We start from the raw sequence: 20269 nt of genomic DNA, 5'->3' as shown, positions 1-20269 counted from the left end.
AGAAGAAAGGTCAGGGTGTGAGTGAGGATGATCATGATTGGGTGAAGGTGGTAAGTAAGAAAAAGGTTAAGAAGGGAATAGTTAAAGATAGGACTTTGAGTGTAGAATTAGATTCATTGTATTCAAATGAAGAAGGCAACAAGAAGGGAGTAGACAGTGAAGATAGTAGTGAGAATGAAGTAGAGGAAGTTTGTAAGACAGTGTTTATGAGAGAGGTACCTAGGTGTGAAAGGTTTAATGAACATAGCAGTAGGGATGTATATGACTTCTTTAGGGAATATGAAAAGTTTTGTCAGGCTAAGTATGGGGATAGTAAGAGAGTTTGGGCTAGGGAGTTGGGAGAATTTTTGTCAGGATATTTGTTGACGATGTATGGGGTGATAATGAGTGTAGGAGAGGTTGAGTATGAAAGTGTAAAGAATAGGATAATTGAACAGGTAAAACGTATGAAAGGTAGTGTTAGGTATAAGCGAAAAAATGATTTTGATGAAGCACGAATGAAGGTGGGTGAAGCAATCTCGATGTATGTATGTCGGTTAGAAACATTGGCTAGAAAGAAGTATGGGGACGAAGGAATAAATGAAAATAAGGAACTAATGAAGAAGTTTTTGGGTACAGTACCAGAGAGTGTGTGTGAGTTTATTAATTTGAAACGGAAGGAGAAAATGAGGTGGACTAGAGAGAGATTGACGTGGGATGATATTTTAGAGATAGTTGAGGATTACGAGTTGGATAGGTGTATGAAAGAAAGTAAATCTGTGAGTGTAAGAACTGGAATGGAGGAATGTGTGCCAGAATTTGGTAGTTTTAGAGATGCTGTTATGAGAGGGCCAATGAGGGCAGCTGATAGTGTAGTAGATAGAAGTATTAGGGTGAGTAATGTAGGAATACCTATGCCGAGAAATGACGGGTTTAGACAGGGAAATCAAGTTTGGAGAGATAGAAGTGCTAGTACGCAGCAAGTTAGGTTAGGTAGTGGTATCCGTGAAGAGAGGTGTTATAGGTGTGGGAAGGTAGGACATAAAAAGAACGAGTGTAGATGGGCATTAGGAGCATGTTTCGGGTGTGGAGAGACAGGGCATCGTATTAGCGACTGTAAGAAAGAGAAAGTGGTTAAGTGTTATCGGTGTGGTATGACTGGACACATAGCGAGTGGATGCCGTAATAATCGTATGAATGTAATTTGTGGTAATTGTGGTAAGGATGGTCATTATGCTAGAATGTGCAAGGAGCCACGGGGTAAGTGTACTGAATGTGGTGCAGATGGGCATGTAGCTAGGGTTTGTAGAAAGAAGGGATCAAGTCAGCCAGGATGTTCGGGAAACTAATTACTCAGAGGGTTCAGCTGGGTGAGTCCTCGTGTGTGTGGGGAGTGAATGTGATGCATGTTCGTGAGGGTTTATTGCATGAAGATGTGATGGGAGAAAGAGCACATGATTGCATGAGTGTGAAATTGATTTTTAATGGTGTAGAGTTGGTTGGTTTGATTGATACTGGTTGTGGTGTCAATTTAATGTTTAGGAATGCATATGATAAGGTAAAAGAGGTTTGTGAATTTAAGGGATGTAAGGGTGAAGTAAAAGGTATTGGTAATTTGCGTATGCCTGTGCAAGGAAAGTTGCGGGAAAATGTTATGATTGGGGGGCTGATGATGGAGGATAATGATTTTTACGTGGTTGAGGGAGCGAATGAGAAATATGACGTACTGCTTGGGTATAAATTTTTGAAAAAATGTGGTATGATTGTACATCCAAGTGTGAATATGATTGAAATAAAGGTTAAAGGTAATATTTGTGGGGAATTTTATTTAAAGGAAGACGGCAGAGTGAGTACAAAGGTGTGGAAGGGAGTGCCGTTGGTAGCAAAGGAAAGTGTAAAGTTATCGGGTAAGAAAGGTGAGGTTATTAGTGTAAAAGTTGCATGGCCGAGTAGTCTGGGAATTTCAAATAGTGACGAGGATGAATATGTAGTGGAAGGTATGGAAGCAGATAATTTGGTGAAAACGAGTGCGTATATATATGATGGTGTTATGAATATGCAGGAACCCCAGGTGTATGTAAGGTTGTTGCCGAGTGTTAGGAGGAAGAGAGTACGTGGAATACGTGAGGGCGATTGCATGGGATGTATGTATACACTGATCAATGTAGAGGATGGAAGATATGTTAAGGCGAGACAGGTAATGTCTGGTAAGGTGAAGAACAATGATGATTGGGATTACGATACGTTGAAAGGAAGAATTAAGTTAGATGAGAGTATAAGTGAGGTCGAAAGGGAACGATTGCTTAAGATGTTATGGGATAAGCGGAGAGTTGTGAGTCTCGGTGACGATGATTGTGGGGGGTCAGACCTGCCAGAATTTAAAATAGTTCTCAGTGATGATACCCCCATATATCAGCGTCCCAGGCATTTTTCTCCGCCTATTGCCAAGGAGATAGAGGAGCAGTGTCAGGAATTAGAGCGTATGGGTGTAATAGAAAGGAGTGAGAGTGCCTGGAATAGCCCTATTGTACCTGTACGAAAGCCTGATGGAAGTTTACGTATGTGTATTGATTATAGGAAGGTGAATGAGGTGACTGTTAAAGAACGTTTTCCAATGAATGTGGTGTCTGATTGTGTTTATAAGATGCATGGAATGAAAGTTTTTACTAAATTAGATTTGGTGCGTGGCTATTACCAGATGCCTCTGGCAGAGGGGAGCAGGCCCATTACCGCATTTTCAAGTACAAATTGTCACTTTCAATTTAAAAGGTTGAGTTTTGGTCTTGCTAATGCGCCTGCTGCCTTCCAAAGAGCGATGAATGTTGTATTGGCTGGTTTCGATCGACAGAAGGTGACTGTTTTTATAGATGATATTCTGATTGCGAGCGAGACTGTTGAGGAACATATGCGGTTGCTTGAGGCAGTGTTGATGCGGTTAATTGAAGTTGGTGTGAAAATTAAGCTTGAGAAGTGTACATGGTTGTCCAGGGAGGTGGAATTTCTTGGGCATGTAGTGGGTGAATCTGGTATAAGGAAGAGTGACAAGTTTGTGAATAAGGTGCGAGAATTTCCACGTCCCCGGACTGTGCGTGAGTTGCGAGGTTTTCTTGGTTTGGTTGAGTTTGGGCGCAAGTTTGTTAGAGATTGTTCAGGTATAGGGAAGCCTTTGAATGAATGGACGGGTAAAAGGAATAGTACAAAATTAAAATGGGATGATCGGATGATAGAAGCGTTTGAAAGGTTGAAGGAAGAGGTCGCAAAAGACGTCACTTTGGCATTTCCGGACTACAGTGAAAATGCGAATATGCTAGAGTTGTATACGGATGCGAGTGGGGTTAGTATGGGTGGTTGTTTGGTTCAAATGCAGAGAGTAAATGGAGAAGAGCAATTGAGAGTAATAGCGTATGTTAGTAAAGCGTTTAATAAAGCTGAGCGGAAGTATTCGACGATTGACAGGGAATTGGCTGCAATACGATTTTGTGTGAAAGCATTGAAAGTATTTTTGTATGGTGTAAAATTCATTGTGCGTACTGACCATCAGCCCCTAGTGTATATGATAAGGAAAGAGTGTGTGAATGCAAGGGTTGCTAGGACCATAGAGGATTTGAATGAATTTGATTTTAGGTTAGAATATGTACCGGGAAATAAGAATGTGATAGCAGATGCGATGTCGAGGATGCATGGGAGGATGGAAGATAAAGAGAGTAATCAGAATTCTGAAAGGTTGCCTGAAGGTTTAGTTGTGGAGCAGAGTTGTGAAGGGCAAGATATGGTATATAAGTGTATCCTAATGGGTTTAAGTAAGTTGGTACAAGAGGGGTTAAATACGGAAATACCAGGTAGTGTAACTGAGCTTAAAAGAAGGGTGATGAATGAAGTGTCAAAAGAAATGGTATATGAGGAGGAGAGTAGTGTACTAGAAGGGGAAGTATTATCAAAGATATTAATGGTGGTAAGTATGTTGTATGGTGTAACTGTGTATTTGTATTTTGGATGGAATCGACCGATGGAATATAGGGCATGTAAGGAGAATGATAGGGAATATATTTTGAGGATTCAATGTAAGGAGGAATGTTGCAAATTGTTGAGTGAGAAGGATAATGGTGCAAGTGACCTTAATCTAAGATATGGGGGTATAGAGGACAGTGAACATGATGATGAACATATTGGTGAAGTGAGCGACAGAATTGAAAGGAGAGTAAATGTATGTATGCATGGTGTAAAAGGAAGGATGATGACATATGTGAATATAAATGAGAATGAATATTGTAGTTTAATTGATACGGGTGCTCAAGTGTCATTAGTAAATGAGTCGGTTATCAGGGAAATTGAGAGGTACAATTGGGAAGTGAAAAGACAGTGTACGAGTGTGAGAATCCATGGAATAGGTCAGGGAAGTTTACTTGTTTGGGAAGAAGTGAGGTTGAAGGTGAAACTAGGGAGTATGGAAGTGGAACATAATTTTATTGTAATGGGAGAGAATGAAATGCCTAGTTGTTTTTTGATGGGAATAGATTTTTTAAGGTTGCACCATGTGTCAGTTGATGTTGGTAAGGGTTTGCTTTCAAAGAATGGCTGTAAGTTAATAGTAATTGAGGATAATAGTGTATTCATGGCGAATTTTGTTGGCATGATTGATATTGCAAAAAGTGAAGATGATTTGTTGAGCAAAGAAGAGGTGGAAGAAATGCAAGGTGAATGTTTAGAGATAAATAGGTTACGTGAATGTATTTTAAATGGTATTAGGGTGGAAGAATGGCCGTGTGATTTGGAAGCGTATAAGAAAGTTGTTAAAAGATTTATTGTTTGTAAGAATATTGTGTATTTTTTGCATAGGGGAATGGATGAAGATATATATGTTCCTGTATTTCCAATGCATGCAGCTGTAAGTATGTGTATGGTAGTGCATGACAGGTATGGGCATATGGGGAAGAATAAATTGTGGGAATGCATGCGAGAGAGGTTGTTTACGCCTAGGTTGAGTCAAATTTGTAGGGATGTAGCGACCACTTGTGAGGATTGTCAGAAGGGAAAGTATCAGAGCATGCATGCAAGTCCGCCTGTTCTGAGATTACGTATGAAAGAGCCATTTGAGATGTTTGTGATTGGTTGTGTTTCGTTGCCTGTGACTGCGAGAAGACATGTGGGAATGATTGTCATGGTCGATCATATGAGCAAGTTTGCGTATGCAGTACCCATCAAGAATAAAAGAAGTGAGACTGTAGCGAGAATGGTAAGTCAAGTGATGTTGCCGATGAGTGTGTGTAAGCCTGCGAAAATGTTAAGTGACAATGGTCCGGAGTTTGTGGGATGGGAGTTTGAGCAGATGTTAAGAGAATGGGGCATTGAACATGTGTATTCGACTCCGTATATGCCAAGTGCGAATGGTTTGGCTGAAAGGACTGTAAGAACCTTAACAGAAATTTTGCGGATGATGAGTACATGTGATAATGATTGGGATTTATATGTTGGGCGTGCGTTGTGGGCGTATAATGCGACGGTGCACAAGAGTACTGGTATGTCTCCGTGTAAGTTTGTGTTGAATTTTGAAAAGATAGTAAGACCGAGATTGAGTGTGTCCGAGAATGATAGAGATGTTTGGAAGAAAGCAAATGAGAGGTTTGAAAGCTACAAAGTGGGAGAGAAAGTGTTAAAAGAAGTAATTGAAAAAGGAAGAATGAATGTCAATAAGGTACGTGATAAGTTTGAAGGTCCATATGAGGTGTTAGATGTTGGTTCTAGTGGGTTGAGTTATGTTTTAGGTAAAGTAAGTGTGGATGGTAGTGTGGAAAAGGTTAGGGCACACCACAATCAGTTGCGGAAATGGAAGGAGGTACCAAGATATATTCAGGAGAATGGTATGAATAAATGGCTGAAAACGAACAAGTATGAACCGAGTATGTGTGAGGCATTAGGTTTAGAAGATAAGCAATTGGTGTTAGTAGAGTATGGAAAGAAAAAGAAATCTGAGAATTTTACTGGGGGTAAAAGACAGGAAAATTTTGTAGTTGTTGGCGGGAATCAGAATAAGCAGGACAAGGGTGTAAATGTACAGGTGAGTATGGAAGATAAATGTATTAATACAGATGAAACTTGGATGAGTATGAATGATACTTATAGTGTGTGTGGTTTTTCGTTAGATGAGGCAAGAGAACGTATGACGGACACGAGAATGAAAGATAGGAGAATGATAAGCAGTATGAATGATTCTTTTGTTAAAGTAGAAAATGGTTTAGATGTAATGGATGAATTGTTGACAGAAATTAGTGGGATTTTCGGGCCAGATGAAACTGAGGTAGATGAAATAGTGAATGATATCTTAGACGAGCAGAGCATAGACGGGAATCGTAATAATACGTTGAATGAAAACGACATGGAAGAAGTGAATGATAGAGTGCAGGTATATGAAGGCCCAGTTACTCGAAGCCGAGGTCCCGTTCCAGACTGCGACTGGGTAATGAGAAAATAGGTAAGTGTTGTGTGAGGATTTGGCAAAGTAAGGGGGGAGGAATGTGGAGGATTAATTTTATTTTAATTTATTTTTTTTGTTTGCCAAATCAAAGAGAGAGAGAGAGAGTGTGAGTGTGTTTATTTAAGTTTTGTGAGAGAGAGAGAGAGAGAGAGAGAGAGTTTACAGTATTGGCTTTAGTTTGTCACAGAGAGAGAGAGAGAGAGAGAGAGAGTTGTTTTAGTATTGTTAAATCGAGACATTTTATTTGCTTTAGCTTTGTCATTAGAGAGAGTGAGTGTGAGTGAGTGTTTATTTACTTAAGTTTTGTCAAACCGCAAGAGAAAGAAAGTGTTTATTTGCTTTAGTTTTGTCAGAGAGAGAGAGAGAGAGAGAGAGAGAGAGAATTTCATGTGCTTTAGTTTCGTTAGATCGCGCGTGCGCGAGAGAATGTGTGTGTATGTGCGTTTGTGTGTGCGTGTTTTGTGTGTCCGCGGTGCGCGCTGAAGAAAAAGGGTAATTAGCGAATGATTGTTTGAAGTTGGAAAGATTGTTGGTATATTTGAGGTTGTTTGTTTACATTTTTTAGCTAGGATAGGGTGGTGATGAATGTCTTGGGCGAAAGCATTGGATCTCGAACGATAGAAGGAGTCGGTTGTTTCTTTTTTTGTTCTTCGAAAGCCGGCTGTTTAGTGTTTTTTTATATTCTGAGTAAGTACTGTTTTTATTCATTTTTGTTAGGCGCGTTCGTGAATGATAGAAAGTTTATTGTTTATCTTTGATTATAGTGCGATAGTTGTTAGTTAGGAGTGTTCATAAGTGTTTTTTATTTTTTTGGCAGGCCGCGATTCCTCCTTTGGAGAGTTATATTTGAATGCCGATCTTTAGTTGACGACCTGGCCTGTATTAGATTGTTTTAAGACTGCTCTTGGATTACGCAACCGTTGATGACCTGGACTACGATTAGGATTACGATTTGATTGCACTGACCGATTTCCTTGATTTTGATGCCATAATGACCCAGCCCGTTTGAAGGATTTTTCGTTTGGATTACTGGTTATAAAGATTGTGTATAATGATGATGATGATACTGACACCTGTGACTCAAGGAGTTGAGGCCGTTATGGCAAATTAAGAACTCTTCGGTTACCATAAACTGTAGTGGTAGTTTGCCGTGAAAGGACAGTTCGGCTTGTGTGTGGCGACAGTGTTGGTGTCGTAATATATATAAACACATATTTTGAGTTGGTGTGCGGTTTAGTATTAAGTTTGTTAGGGTTTTTTTTATTTGAATGGTGATACGGTTTTTTTTTGGTATATTTATGAATTTAATGATTTGTTTTACGTGTAATTATTTTGGTTGTTGGTGGTTTATATGTTAAGCTTATTTTGAATGCAGAATTTTTTTGCTTTTGGTTGCGGTGAATATAATTTTAAGGCTATGTTTTGTTTTCATTTTCCTTCTGTCCAAGAGTCCAGTTTGAAGTAGAGTCAGGGGAAAGTTTGTATTGTGGGATATTGAGAAAGTAGGAGTGATCAAGGGTGTGGGGGGGTTGTGTTTTTGTTGACATCCCGCTACAGTCTGTTCGGGCCTGTCGTTCACCTAGTCCGGGACCTCTTGCAAGCTCCCAAGCCCAGGGGAGAAGTAATGTCGAACGACTTATGGGTTCGTCAGGCCTTGATCAACGAACAGACGTTTTCCCTCCGTGGTTTCGGGCGTATCTACCCAAGATCGCCCCACCCACACAAAGACGAGAGAGCCCATTTACTTCTCGTCTGCAGAAGAGGTTTCTCGTAAGAAACCTTGGACCAAGGTCTCGCAGCTTATTAAGCGCAAGTCGGTCCCTTCCGCGCAAGTCCAACGGCCCAGGTGTAGCCACTGGGGCAGTTCGGACTCGCTGCAGTCTTCCGATGACTGCACACCTCCTAAGAGAGGCAAAGCGGTACCGCAACAGGCAGTAACACCGTCTGTTGCCGCACCTGCTGCTGTAGACCCTAAGTGGTCTTTGCTACAGTCTATGCAGACACAGTTAGCATCTTTTATGCAGGAGTATCGTGCGGAGAAGGTTGACGCTGCACCCGTTAGCCTACAACCAACCACGGTTGTGCGTACAGTAGACGCTGACGCTACCTGCTCCCGCACTCCGCCTGTGAGAGTTCCACCACCCATGCGCAGTGTACCCTGCCAGCCGCACGTTGACGTTCACAGACGCACGCTACCCTCCGTTGACGTTCGCCAGTTACCACAACAACAGGAGGGTGGAGTTAAGTTGCTTTGTTTTGACGCTGTGCTTCAACCTCCGCAACCCACTGTGGTTACCGCTACTCGCCCGCAGCAGACTAGTCAGTCAGGAGTAGAGGCTTCCCCACACAGCTATGGCTGTTGCCAGCTCACAGACTGTCAAGCAGTTACATGACGTTGCCTTCTGGTCTGCTACTAATGCACCAGTGCTGTATGTCCTCACGCACCTGTTGTGGTTGACAGTTCAGTTTTTGACAGTTCACAGACTGTCAAGCAGTTACATAACGTTGCCTTCTGGTCTGCTGCTAATGCACCAGTGAGACCCTCACTGAGATAACCTAGCTTTTCTCGGACAAGGTTCCTGTAGATGAGAAAGTGCTGTTCTCCCTCCTACTGATATTCCTTTGAGGACTCTGTCATTTGGAGAGGAGCCTTAAGCTGCTTAGCCTCCTATGGACTTTAATTAAATCATGATGATTTTTCAAGGATCTTCGTCCGGATCTTGTACCTGCTGCTCCTCGTTCGCCTAACGTCAGAACTCACACTAGGCCTAGCTACTTCGAAGCCGTTGTTGTTAAGCTAGTGCTCTCTCGCTCTCCTAGAGAGCGTTACGTTGGCTAGGCGACTGGTTTTTGCACCAGGAGGAGTTTTAGGGATACAGCCTTTGATTTCCCTTCTTTTAAACTGGCTTATAGAGCGAGAGTCTGATAGGACACGAGAGAAGTTCTCGGCTTGAGAGTTCATGCCTCTGCCCAGGTAGACTTCTCAATTCTGGTAGACTCACCCTGGCGCCTAACCAGGAGACGCTCCAAGTTGTTTACAGGTCAACTTCTCAACTTTTGTCGAGCCTTTGAAGTTTTGCTGTACTATTATGTCACACATAACAAGGCTTCCAGGGATGGTAAATGGTTCCGCCTCAGTCGCTAACCCCGTCTGTTGCCACACCTGCTCCCGTAGACCCTAAATGGGCTTTGCTGCAAGACATGCAGTCCAAGCTTGTGTCCTTGATAGAGGACTTAAATACGGAGAAGAACCTTCTGGCCAACAACCTTCCAACCGGTTGGTTGTGCGCCCTGTTGACGCTGAGGTATCCTACTCGCGTCTGCCAGTTGAGGTGGTTCCTCCACCGATGCGACCCAGTGTGGGTTGCCAGTCGCACGTTGACGTTAAGCGACGCTCGGAGGTGGTTGTTGACGTTCAGTGTGTCACTAGGAAGACGTTCAACAACCAGCAGAGGTGACTTGTTGTGACGCAGTGCGTCAACCTCAGCAACCCGGTAGGGTGTTGACTGCACAACCCAGACAGTCTAGACAGTTTCGGGTTGACGCTGTACTTCCTCGCGCACCCATGGTTGTTGACAGTTCACAGACTGTGCAGCAGTACCATGATATTGCGTCCGGCTCCGTCACGCATCCACCAGTGCGACCGGATTCAGCGAGTCAGACGTTGCCCACTCCGTTGCCGTTTCCTCATCAGTTTCGGATGAGGAACCCTCTGATGAGGACGTTGCTGAACAAGACGATCAACCCCCAGCCCTGCTATCCATCCAGAAGATGCTGAAGAAGGAACGCTGCCCAGTCAGGCTGTGGATGAGTCTGGTAGGGACACTGTCATCCGTGGATCAATTTGTGTCACTAGGAAGACTACACCTCCGTCCTCTTCTATACCATCTAGCTTTTCACTGGAAAAAGGACAAGACGCTAGAAGCGGTCTCGATCCCGGTTTCCGGAAAGATAAAGTCTGGTCTGACTTGGTGAAAGGACTATATCAACCTTAGAGAGGGTCTTCCCCTGACTGTTCAGACTCCCAACCACGTTCTCTTCTCGGACGCATCGGACGTAGGCTGGGGTGCGACATTAGACGGTAGGGAATGCTCGGGATTATGGAACTCGAGTCAAAGGACAATGCATTTCAACTGCAAGAAGCTACTGGCAGTACGTCTGACCTGGAAAAGCTTCAGGTCTCTCCTTCAAGGCAAAGTGGTGGAGGTGAACTCGGACAACACCACGGCTTTGGCGTACATCTCCAAGCAAGGAGGGACCTACTCTCTGACATGGTACGAGATCGCAAGGGTCCTCCTCACCTGGTCAAAAGGTCTAGACATTTCACTAGTAACGAGGTTCATCCAAGGCAACTTGAATGTCATGGCAGATTGTCTCAGTCGGAAGGGACAAATAATTCCAACAGAATGGACCCTCCACAGGATGTATGCAAGAGACTTTGGGCCACCTGGGGCCAGCCAACCATAGATCTCTTCGCAACCTCGATGACCAAGAGGCTCCCAATATTTTGCTCACCAATCCCGGACCCAGCAGCAGTTCATATAGATGCCTTTCTACTAGATTGGTCACATCTAGATCTATATGCATTCCCTCCGTTCAAGATTGTCAACAAGGTACTGCAGAAGTTCGCCTCTCACGAAGGGACAAGGTTGACGCTAGTTGCTTCCCTCTGGCCCGCGAGAGAATGGCTCACCGAGATACTTCGATGGCTAGTAGACGTTCCCAGAACACTTCCCCTAAGGGTGGACCTTCTACGTCAGCCACGCGTAAAGAAGGTACACCAAGGCCTCCACGCTCTTCGTCTGACTGCCTTCAGACTATCGAAAGACTCTCGAGAGCTAGAGGCTTTTCGAAGGAGGCAACCAGAGCGATTGCTAGAGCAAGGAGAACATCCACCCTTAGAGTCTACCAATCGAAGTGGGAAATCTTCCGAAACTGGTGCAAGTCAGTATCCGTATCCTCGACCAGTACCTCTGTAACTCAAATAGCTGACTTTCTCTTATATCTGAGGAAAGAACGATCTCTTTCAGCTCCCACTATCAAGGGTTACAGAAGCATGTTGGCATCAGTCTTCCGTCACAGAGGCTTAGATCTTTCCAACAATAAAGATCTACAGGACCTCCTTAAGTCTTTTGAGACCACGAAGGAGCGTCGTTTGGTTACACCTGGTTGGAATTTAGACGTGGTACTAAGATTCCTTATGTCAGACAGGTTCGAACCGCTACAATCAGCCTCCCTGAAAGATCTCACCTTTAAGACTCTTTTCCTGATATGCTTAGCCACAGCTAAAAGAGTCAGTGAGATTCATGCCTTCAGCAAGAACATCGGATTCTCATCCGAAACGGCTACATGTTCTACAACTTGGTTTTCTAGCCAAACACGAGCTGCCTTCTCGGCCTTGACCAATATCGTTCGATATTCCAAACTTATCGTATGGTTGGAAATGAACTAGAAAGAGTCTTATGTCCTGTAAGAGCTCTTAAGTTCTATTTAAAAACCTTTACGAGGCCCGTCTGAAGCTTTATGGTGTTCAGTTAAGAATCCATCTTTGCCTATGTCAAAGAATGCTTTATCCTATTTTATCAGACTGTTAATACGAGAAGCTCATTCCCATCTGAATGAGGAAGACCAAGCTTTGCTGAAGGTAAGGACACACGAAGTTAGAGCTGTCGCAACTTCCGTGGCCTTTAAACAAAATAGATCTCTGCAAAGTATATTCGATGCAACCTATTGGAAAAGCAAATCAGTGTTCGCGTCTTTTTATCTTAAGAATGTCCAGTCTCTTTACGAGAACTGCTACACTCTGGGACCATTCGTAGCAACGAGTGCAGTAGTGGGTGAGGGCTCAACCACTACAATTCCCTAATTCCATAACCTTTTTTAATCTTTCTCTTGAAATGTTTTATTATTGTTTTTGGGTTGTCCGGAAGGCTAAGAAGCCTTTCGCATCCTACTTGATTTGGCAGGTGGTCAAAGTCATTTCTTGAGAAGCGCCTAGATTAGAGGTTTTGATGAGGTCCTTTAGTATGGGTTGCAACCCTTCATACTTCAGCTCCTAGGAGTCGCTCAGCATCCTAAGAGGATCGCGAGGCTCAGTAAGGAAGACGTACTTAAAAAGGCAGAGTAATTGTTCAAGTCGACTTCCTTACCAGGTACTTATTTATTTTATGTTTGTTATTTTGAATAACTGCTAAAATGAAATACAAAATACTTAGCTCATAATAATGTCAACATGTAATGCTGGTCTCTACCCACCCCCCTGGGTGTGAATCAGCTATATGATCACCGGCTAAGTTTAATATTGAAAAATGTTATTTTCATTAGTAAAATAAATTTTTGAATATACTTACCCGGTGATCATAGATTAAAGGACCCTCCCTCCCTCCCCAATAGAGACCCAGTGGGCCGAGGAGAAAATTGGTTCTGTGTTGACATGGAGTACTTGAGTACCTGCTCGACAGATGGCGCAGTTGATGTACACCCCCACCTGTATAGCGATCGCTGGCGTATTTTGTCCTTAGGTTTTTCTGTCGGGCAGCAGAGCTGACAGCTATATGATCACCGGGTAAGTATATTCAAAAATTTATTTTACTAATGAAAATAACATTTTTCCTTTGTCTATATGTATACCGAAGTCTAGCATATTCTTTACACTTTCTCCTCTTGCCTCACACACCTGACAATGCCAAGCAAACAACACCATTTTTTCTTCATTCAGTTATTAATTACCATAATTGTTGAGTGCCTATTTTCCACTTGGTATGGGTAGAATACTCTAGGTATGGCAAGCAGTTCTTCAAGGAGGACACTTCGTAATCCAACCAATGTTCTCTTGTTTTGCATAGTACCATAACCTCTGTATCAATGTCTTCCACTGTCTTGTTAGAGTTCTGTTGGTTGAGGGTACACTTAGACACTTACACAAAGGAAATAATCAATTCATTGCAAAGGCAATTCCAAGAATCAATATTAATATTGTAATCAGATAGTTAACAAGTGGTTGATAATGAGTGTCTTGAAAACACCTTATACTGTATTATACTTCAATTCTTGGCCACTATAACTCGAAAACCAGACTCCTGGAAGGACCCATATAAGATAATGATTGTTTATATGAGCAACCTAAGAGACTGATTAGTGTAGCTACGGACAAGCTTTACCTCAAATTGCCAATTAGTCGTCAGATGTTGCCTTGGTGGGTGGAAATGTTTTAGGTTTTTAGGGCTTAACGTCAGTGTTGAGTTAGATTCAGGGACAAAGGAATTTGAACATGAGGGAAGGTTCTTACAAATAATAATAATAATTAAAACACAAAAACAATGAAAATTGATAGAGAATGAAAAGATAGTTACAAAAATCCCTTTTGAAACAGATAGAGTTGGTTCCCAAAATGCACAAAAAATTAGCAAAATTGTGCAAATAAAACCCCCCCAAGAAGAAAGATGTCTTTAATGGAAATTAAGTATGAGAAGGAAATGAAAAATTGTTTGTATCCTGGCTTTGCCTTATAAAAACTCTGGGTTTGAATAGTAGATTTAAATGGTAATTCACAGTCTATTTGTAGCTTTGATAAAACATATTGAAATCATATATTGTATTACAATTGTCACATCATAGTGAGTGTTATTTTCCTTTGTCAGTAAATACAGAATGAAGTAATCTGGTAAAATTACTGTACAGTGAATGTTTTCTACTTTATTAGGCTCTAAGAAAAGTATAAGTTGAATGTGCGTGTATGGTTTCATATCACACTTTTAAACAGTAATAGAATTTTATTTTTTTATGTTTACTGACAAATAAAGGTTATAATTTATAGTAAGCAGATAGTTCAAGTTATAATCTTTAGTTTAAGTTGGTATCTAAATAATCACCTGTATTCTTGTAGCAATGTTTAGTTCGTGTTGGCTGTATAATGTATGTTCTTGTTTTCCCTTATTTTTTACAGTGAACTGGAAGAAGCAATCATCATGTTGTCCCTGGACCGCATATTGGAATTGTTAGTTGTGCTAAAGAGTATTTTAGAGCGTGGTTGGGAAGTTGAACTTGCTGGAAGAATTTTGGTTTTGGCGTGCCGGATAAATTTATCTCAACTTTTAGCATCTGCTAAAGCAGCCCCTATTATTCATGCTTTGGCAAAGCTTTTACCCGAGAAGCTAAATGAATTGAAGGTAGGCAAGAAATTTTTTTAGAATTCAATAGAAATTTGTAAAGTTTCATGGAAAAATTCAAAGACTGATAGGATATAAATAAGATTTAATTAATGTTTATGGCAGTTATTAAAAGCAGTCGTATAAAGAGATACATTTACTGAATAATTAAGTGATATTGGCAGTAACTGAGCTAATACCCTGTATGACATTTTTATTGCAAACCTATCAATCATATCTGTTTTTTACAACCTTAAGTATTACCAGATTGCCAGTCAGGAAACTTTAAATCTATAATAAATGACATTGAAAGAATGGATTGCAACTTAGGTACTGTTAATTCTTTTCTCAACATCCCTTCTCCATTATGTTGTTCTTATTGATTGTAGTCTGATTTTCTGCTTTTGATTGGTAAGCTTTTGAAATGTAACCTATACTTAGATAGTGCTGGATGGTGAGCGTAAGATAAATATTTTTGCTGCCAGTGTACCTCATCTAGGGCACTGAAGATACTGTATAGGCTCTTTGGATTATATGTTTTACCCCTAGCTGCACTCACAAACTTTTTAACCATGTACTGTATCTTTGTTTCCACTTCCATCTTTAAACTTTTACTGCATTATGCAATTGTAAGGTTTCCCCCAATTGCTGAATGACCTGATACCCTCCAAAAATGTTCTTTACGACCCAAATTCATAAATCCAATCTTTGTCTTTGATTAGACTTCTTTGGCTTGAAAACTTTCTCAATTTTTTTCCTTTCTAGCTTTCTTTGTTAGTTTATTTTTTATATTCAGTCATCAGTTTAGTGTAGTACAGCATGTACTACACTAAACTATGTTTATGGAAGAGGTGGGAGATCAGTATTAATAATGCCAATATTATGTAAATTTAAATATATATTGTTCCGACACAAATACTCACCGAGAACTACTTTTCTTGGAGTCACTTGTGATCTCTCAATCTCGACCAAGGTTTTTCCCGCCGTTACCCCCCCTACTCCGTTCTATATAGGTTTACCCCCGCCGCCAGAGAATGCGCCCTGAGGGCAGGATTAGGGCGTGTCACTGCATCTCTGGGTCAGCATCCCCATTAAGTTCCTTGGTCGTGAGCTGTACACAGCTCACTCTTCTCGCTCTCTCGATCCTTTGGCGCGTTTGTGTTCCACGTGTTTCCAGCGTGGGGACTTGTGTTTTTTTGCGTAGTGCGTTATTCACAAGTGTTACAGTGCGTTCTCCCTGTGTATATCCCAGTGTACTTATAACTCGCTAGTGTTGTGCCTTTCGTGTGCGAACGATGGAGCATGTGCGACGTTGCCCTGGTCCTAGAGCTGGAAAGTCGTGTGGGGCTTTCCTCTCTAAACCAGAAGTGGACCCTCACTCCCTTTGTTCCACGTGTAGGGGGAAAGTTTGCTCCTCCGCGGACACGTGTCCGGAGTGCGTAAGCTGGGATGATATCCAGTGGGTACGCTACGGTACCAAAAAGAAGAAATCTTCTAAGCGTTCCCCCAGGAAAGTTAGTGGCGTTTCTTCGTTACCGTCGGCCAGTGATCGGTCCGACGAAGCCTCGGCTTCTCCGTCTCCTTCGCAGAGGAGAGGGCAACAAGCCCCCAGTGTTGTAGATAGGCAAGGCGTTCTTCCCGGGGAACCCAGTGCGAGGGAAGAACCAAGGGCAGGCCCCTCTAGGGCTAACGGAGGGTCCGGTAGTGCTTCTGGTGAATCAGGCCTCGTGGTAGGGGACCACGCGTCCTCGGAAGACCCCGTATGGGGCAGTGTTGTGATTTCAGAGTCTCCTCCGCCCTCGTGGGCCGGTGCGTCGGGCTCTCCCCCGCCAGAGGACAGCCAAACTAGAGTTCGCCGCCCGAGTAGCGATGCCTTCGGGTGGAAGTTGCCGAAGACACCAGGGAGGTCACCGCTAAGAATGGACGTGACCCTGGACCCCTGGCCCCCTGGCATGGATAGAGTAGACTCGGTGCCGACGATCTCCACGGCTGTTCCTGAGGACTTCCTCCAGCATTCAATCTCGGACGTCCGGCGGCGGAGAACTTCCCCCACGGATCACGCGGGCAGCCGTTACACGAGGAACGTGGCGCCCTCGGACTCGTCAGAGATAGACTCATCCTCCGGGGGAGAAGTCAGGGAGAAACGGCGCAGGAAGAGGGAGCTGTCCGAAAGCGATCATTCCCGCTCTAGGTCAAGGTCGCGACATAGCAAGAAGCGCCCCCGCTCCCACTCCCGTAAGTATAGGAGAAATACCTCTCCCGGCGGCGCCTGGGTCTACGTCCCTTCAGGAGAGTCCAAGAGGCTCCACTCTCCAGACTCTCGTTCCAGTGAACGTGCGTCTAGGCTGCCGCTCCCTACGCACAGCCTAGAACCGCGCGACCTGCCACGCAGGAAAGACCTCTCACAGAAGCATAAGTACTCGAGGCCTCCGGTTCACCCCGCCCAGCGGGGGGAAACGCGCTTCTTTGAAGGCAGCCTGACCGAACCAGCCCAGCTGGTGCGGTCGTCGAGTAAGAAGGATCGGTTCCCGTTGTCGGGTCAGCCCACCGGGACCGTGACTTCCGCTTCCAGAGCCTTGGGGCAACCGAGGGCCCTCCCTGAGCCGGTGGTACCCGCCTTGCAGCGAGATCCACCCCCTTACGGAGCTCCCTACGGTTACAGGTCGGCCCCCCTGGACCCAAGAGCGGGATGACCGGTCTACCGAACAAGCAACCCGGCGCCCCCGCTCCAGGCCGAGGCCTCGGCTGACGGAGGAGAAGCTCCCCCGTCGGAGGACTCCGCATACAGAAGGGTGGTGGGCCTCACCAGGAGGCACCATGGGATTACAGAACCCTCGGCACCTAAGGGGAATTCCTGGAGATCAAGCCTCCTGAGAATCACACATCACGACGCCCTTCCGAAGTCCTCCCTGGCCCTTCCTCTTGCCCCAGACCTAGTACTGGGACAAGAGTACATAGACAACTTAGTGGCCAGCAATGCGGAAGCCCCCAAGTCCCAGAGTACCTTGAAACTGCTCCAGGGCCTCAAGGCACAAGGGAAGGTTTACATTCCTGAAGGGCGGCGCCCAGGCCCCTGTAGAGTGGACCCGGCCTTGGACATCCTGGGACAAGGCGGCTCGGACGAAAGGGCCGCGTCAGCCCCGGTTTCCTTCTCGCCTACGGAAGCCGCCATGATGGAGGAGATGTCGAGGGACCTGGTTAACGTCTCCTCATGGCTGGACTGGTGGGTTAGTAAGCGTGCAAGCCTCCATCGACCCCGAAGATCCAGAGCAGCAGAGTCTCCTGACGGACCTTCTCACCTCCGGGGGGAAAACTCTGAAGTTTCTAGCGTGCCAAGCGCTCGCCTTGACGGCCAACTGGGTACTAAGGAAACGAGACACGGTTCTATCTAAGATGTCGAGGAGGATCCCAGACAGGGAGGCCCGAGCTGTGCGTAGCCTACCCTTGGGGGGTGAGTCTCTGTTCCCTTTAAAAGAGCTGGAAAATCTAATGGAGAAAGTGTCCAAGAAGAGAGAGGCCAACGTCCCCAGACAAGCGTTATCTAGAAGGCCGCCATACAGGAGGTCAGCCTCGGATAGCGCCGTGACTCCTCAGGCCGCCCCCAGCTCTTCGAGGAGGGACGCCCCTTCCTCCTCCTGGACAACAACTCCTCAGCCCTCCTGCAGAGAAGCACCAGCTTCTGCCAGCTCCTTCAGGTCGGGTTACTCCGCCTCGAAGAGAGGCAGATCAGGCCGCCCCTCTAGGAGAAGGTAGAGGGAGAGGCCCCCTACTCCCGCCCAAGCCTCGGGTTGGGGGATGCCTCAGACCTCATTGGCAAGCATGGAAAACACAAGGAGCGGATCCTTGGACGGTGTCCGTCCTGAAAGAAGGCTACAGGCTCCCCTTCATAGCGGACCCACCTCCTCTTATTCCATCCAGCCAGACAGAATGGTTGGCCCCCAGGGACCCGATGAAAAGGGCCACCCTTCAAGGGGAGATTTCCTCCATGTTAGAGAAGGGGGCCATGGAAGAGGTCCTTCTCCCAGGCCCAGGCTTCTACACCCGCCTGTTCCTGGTAGAGAAAGCAACGGGGGGGGGGGGGGGGGGGGGGGGGAGACCCGTGATAGACCTGTCGGCCCTCAACAAGTTCGTCAAGAAGACGGACTTCAAGATGGACACCCCAAAATCCGTCCTGATGTCCTTGAGGGAGAAAGATTACATGAAGACGGTCGACCTCAAGGACGCATACTTCCAGATCCCTGTCCACCCGTCGAGTCGGAAGTTCCTCCGGGTAAAATGGGGTTCCCAGATCCTGCAATTCAAGACCCTTTGCTTCGGCCTGTCGACGGCCCCTCAAGTGTTCACGAGGGTCTTCGCGACAGTCTCAGTGTGGGCTCACGAACGGGGTATCCGTCTCATCAGATACCTAGACGACTGGTTGCTCCTTTCCAACTCAAAGGCCCTCTTGGAAGAACAAGGGAGAAACCTCCTCCAGTTCTGCAGGAATCTGGGAATCATAATCAATCTGGAAAAGTTGAACTTAACACCATCCAACAGAATGGGATACTTGGGGATGACGTTGGACACTGTGCAGGGGAAGGTTTTCCCCTCGGAAGACAGGATACGGAACCTCAATCACATCATTCAGCCGTTCCTGTCAGAACATTCCAGGAGGGCGAAAGACTGGCAGAGACTGATAGGTCACCTGGTCTCATTGGAGAAACTGGTTCCCCAAGGGAAGATGAGGCTTAGGCCCGTGCAATGGAACCTCAAGAGCCTCTGGCCCCAGACAGGCTCTCAGAAGGCGTTAATTCCTATCCTTCCAGACACGAGAACCTCCCTAGAATGGTGGCACTGCCAGTCGAACTCCCTCAAGGGGATGCCCCTCGGGTCCTGTCCCCCCGAGTACCTCCTGTTCACAGACGCCTCCAACCAAGGGTGGGGGGCCCACCTTCTGGAAGAGACAGCAAGCGGTACCTGGTCGGAGAGCGAAAAGCATCTCCACATCAATGTCCTAGAGCTAAGAGCAGTCCAGAAGGCATGTCTGCACTTTGCAAGTCGGTTAAAGGGAAACACCGTGGCGTTAATGTGCGACAACGCCACGGTAGTAGCCTACATAAAGAAGCAAGGGGGCATGAGATCGAAGGAACTGTGCGACCTCGCCATAAGCATCCTACATTGGGCGGACGAGCAGCAGGTGGTGCTACTAGCAAGGTTCATCCGACGGCCTCAGCAGAATGGGTCAGATAGTGGGGACAGAGTGGTCTCTACACCCAGAGGTAGCCAGACTCATCATTCAACGCTGGGGCTCCCCGGTGATGGACCTCTTTGCAACAAAGCTCAACGCCCAACTACCGGTCTATTGCTCCCCGGTACCAGACCAAAAGGCAGCCCTAGAAGACGCCTTCCAGCACAAGTGGGACAACTTGGACGTGTACGCTTTTCCCCCCTTCACGCTGATAAGGCAGGTACTCAACAGAGTAAGGGCCTCCCAAAACCTAAGGATGACTTTGGTAGCGCCCTGGTGGCCGGAGAGAGAGTGGTTCGCGGATCTAAAAGACCTAGCGAGCCAACCACCTTGGCCTCTGCCCGCCAGGTCAGACCTCCTGCGTCAGCCTCACTTCCTCAGGCTCCACGACAACCCTCTCTCTCTTCGCCTTCACGCCTGGAGACTATCGAGCTGCTCTTGAAG

General features: G+C 45.3%; 1 protein-coding gene across 1 annotated transcript in view; it reads left to right on the top strand.

The window, feature by feature from the left end:
* The window catches only part of LOC137647207 (WD repeat-containing protein 3), a 145060-nt gene that overhangs the window by 122683 nt on the left and 2108 nt on the right, over positions 1-20269 (top strand). Inside the window, exon 18 of the mRNA XM_068380541.1 lies at positions 14397-14619. Within this exon, the coding sequence (XP_068236642.1) occupies positions 14397-14619 (223 nt within the window). The remainder of the gene's footprint in view (positions 1-14396; positions 14620-20269) is intronic.

The sequence above is a fragment of the Palaemon carinicauda genome, chromosome 9 (assembly GCF_036898095.1).
Source record: "Palaemon carinicauda isolate YSFRI2023 chromosome 9, ASM3689809v2, whole genome shotgun sequence".
Classification (NCBI taxonomy): Eukaryota; Metazoa; Arthropoda; class Malacostraca; order Decapoda; family Palaemonidae; genus Palaemon; species Palaemon carinicauda.
The sequence above is the reverse complement of the archived record's forward strand: the minus strand, read 5'-3'. Positions and strand labels throughout refer to the sequence as shown.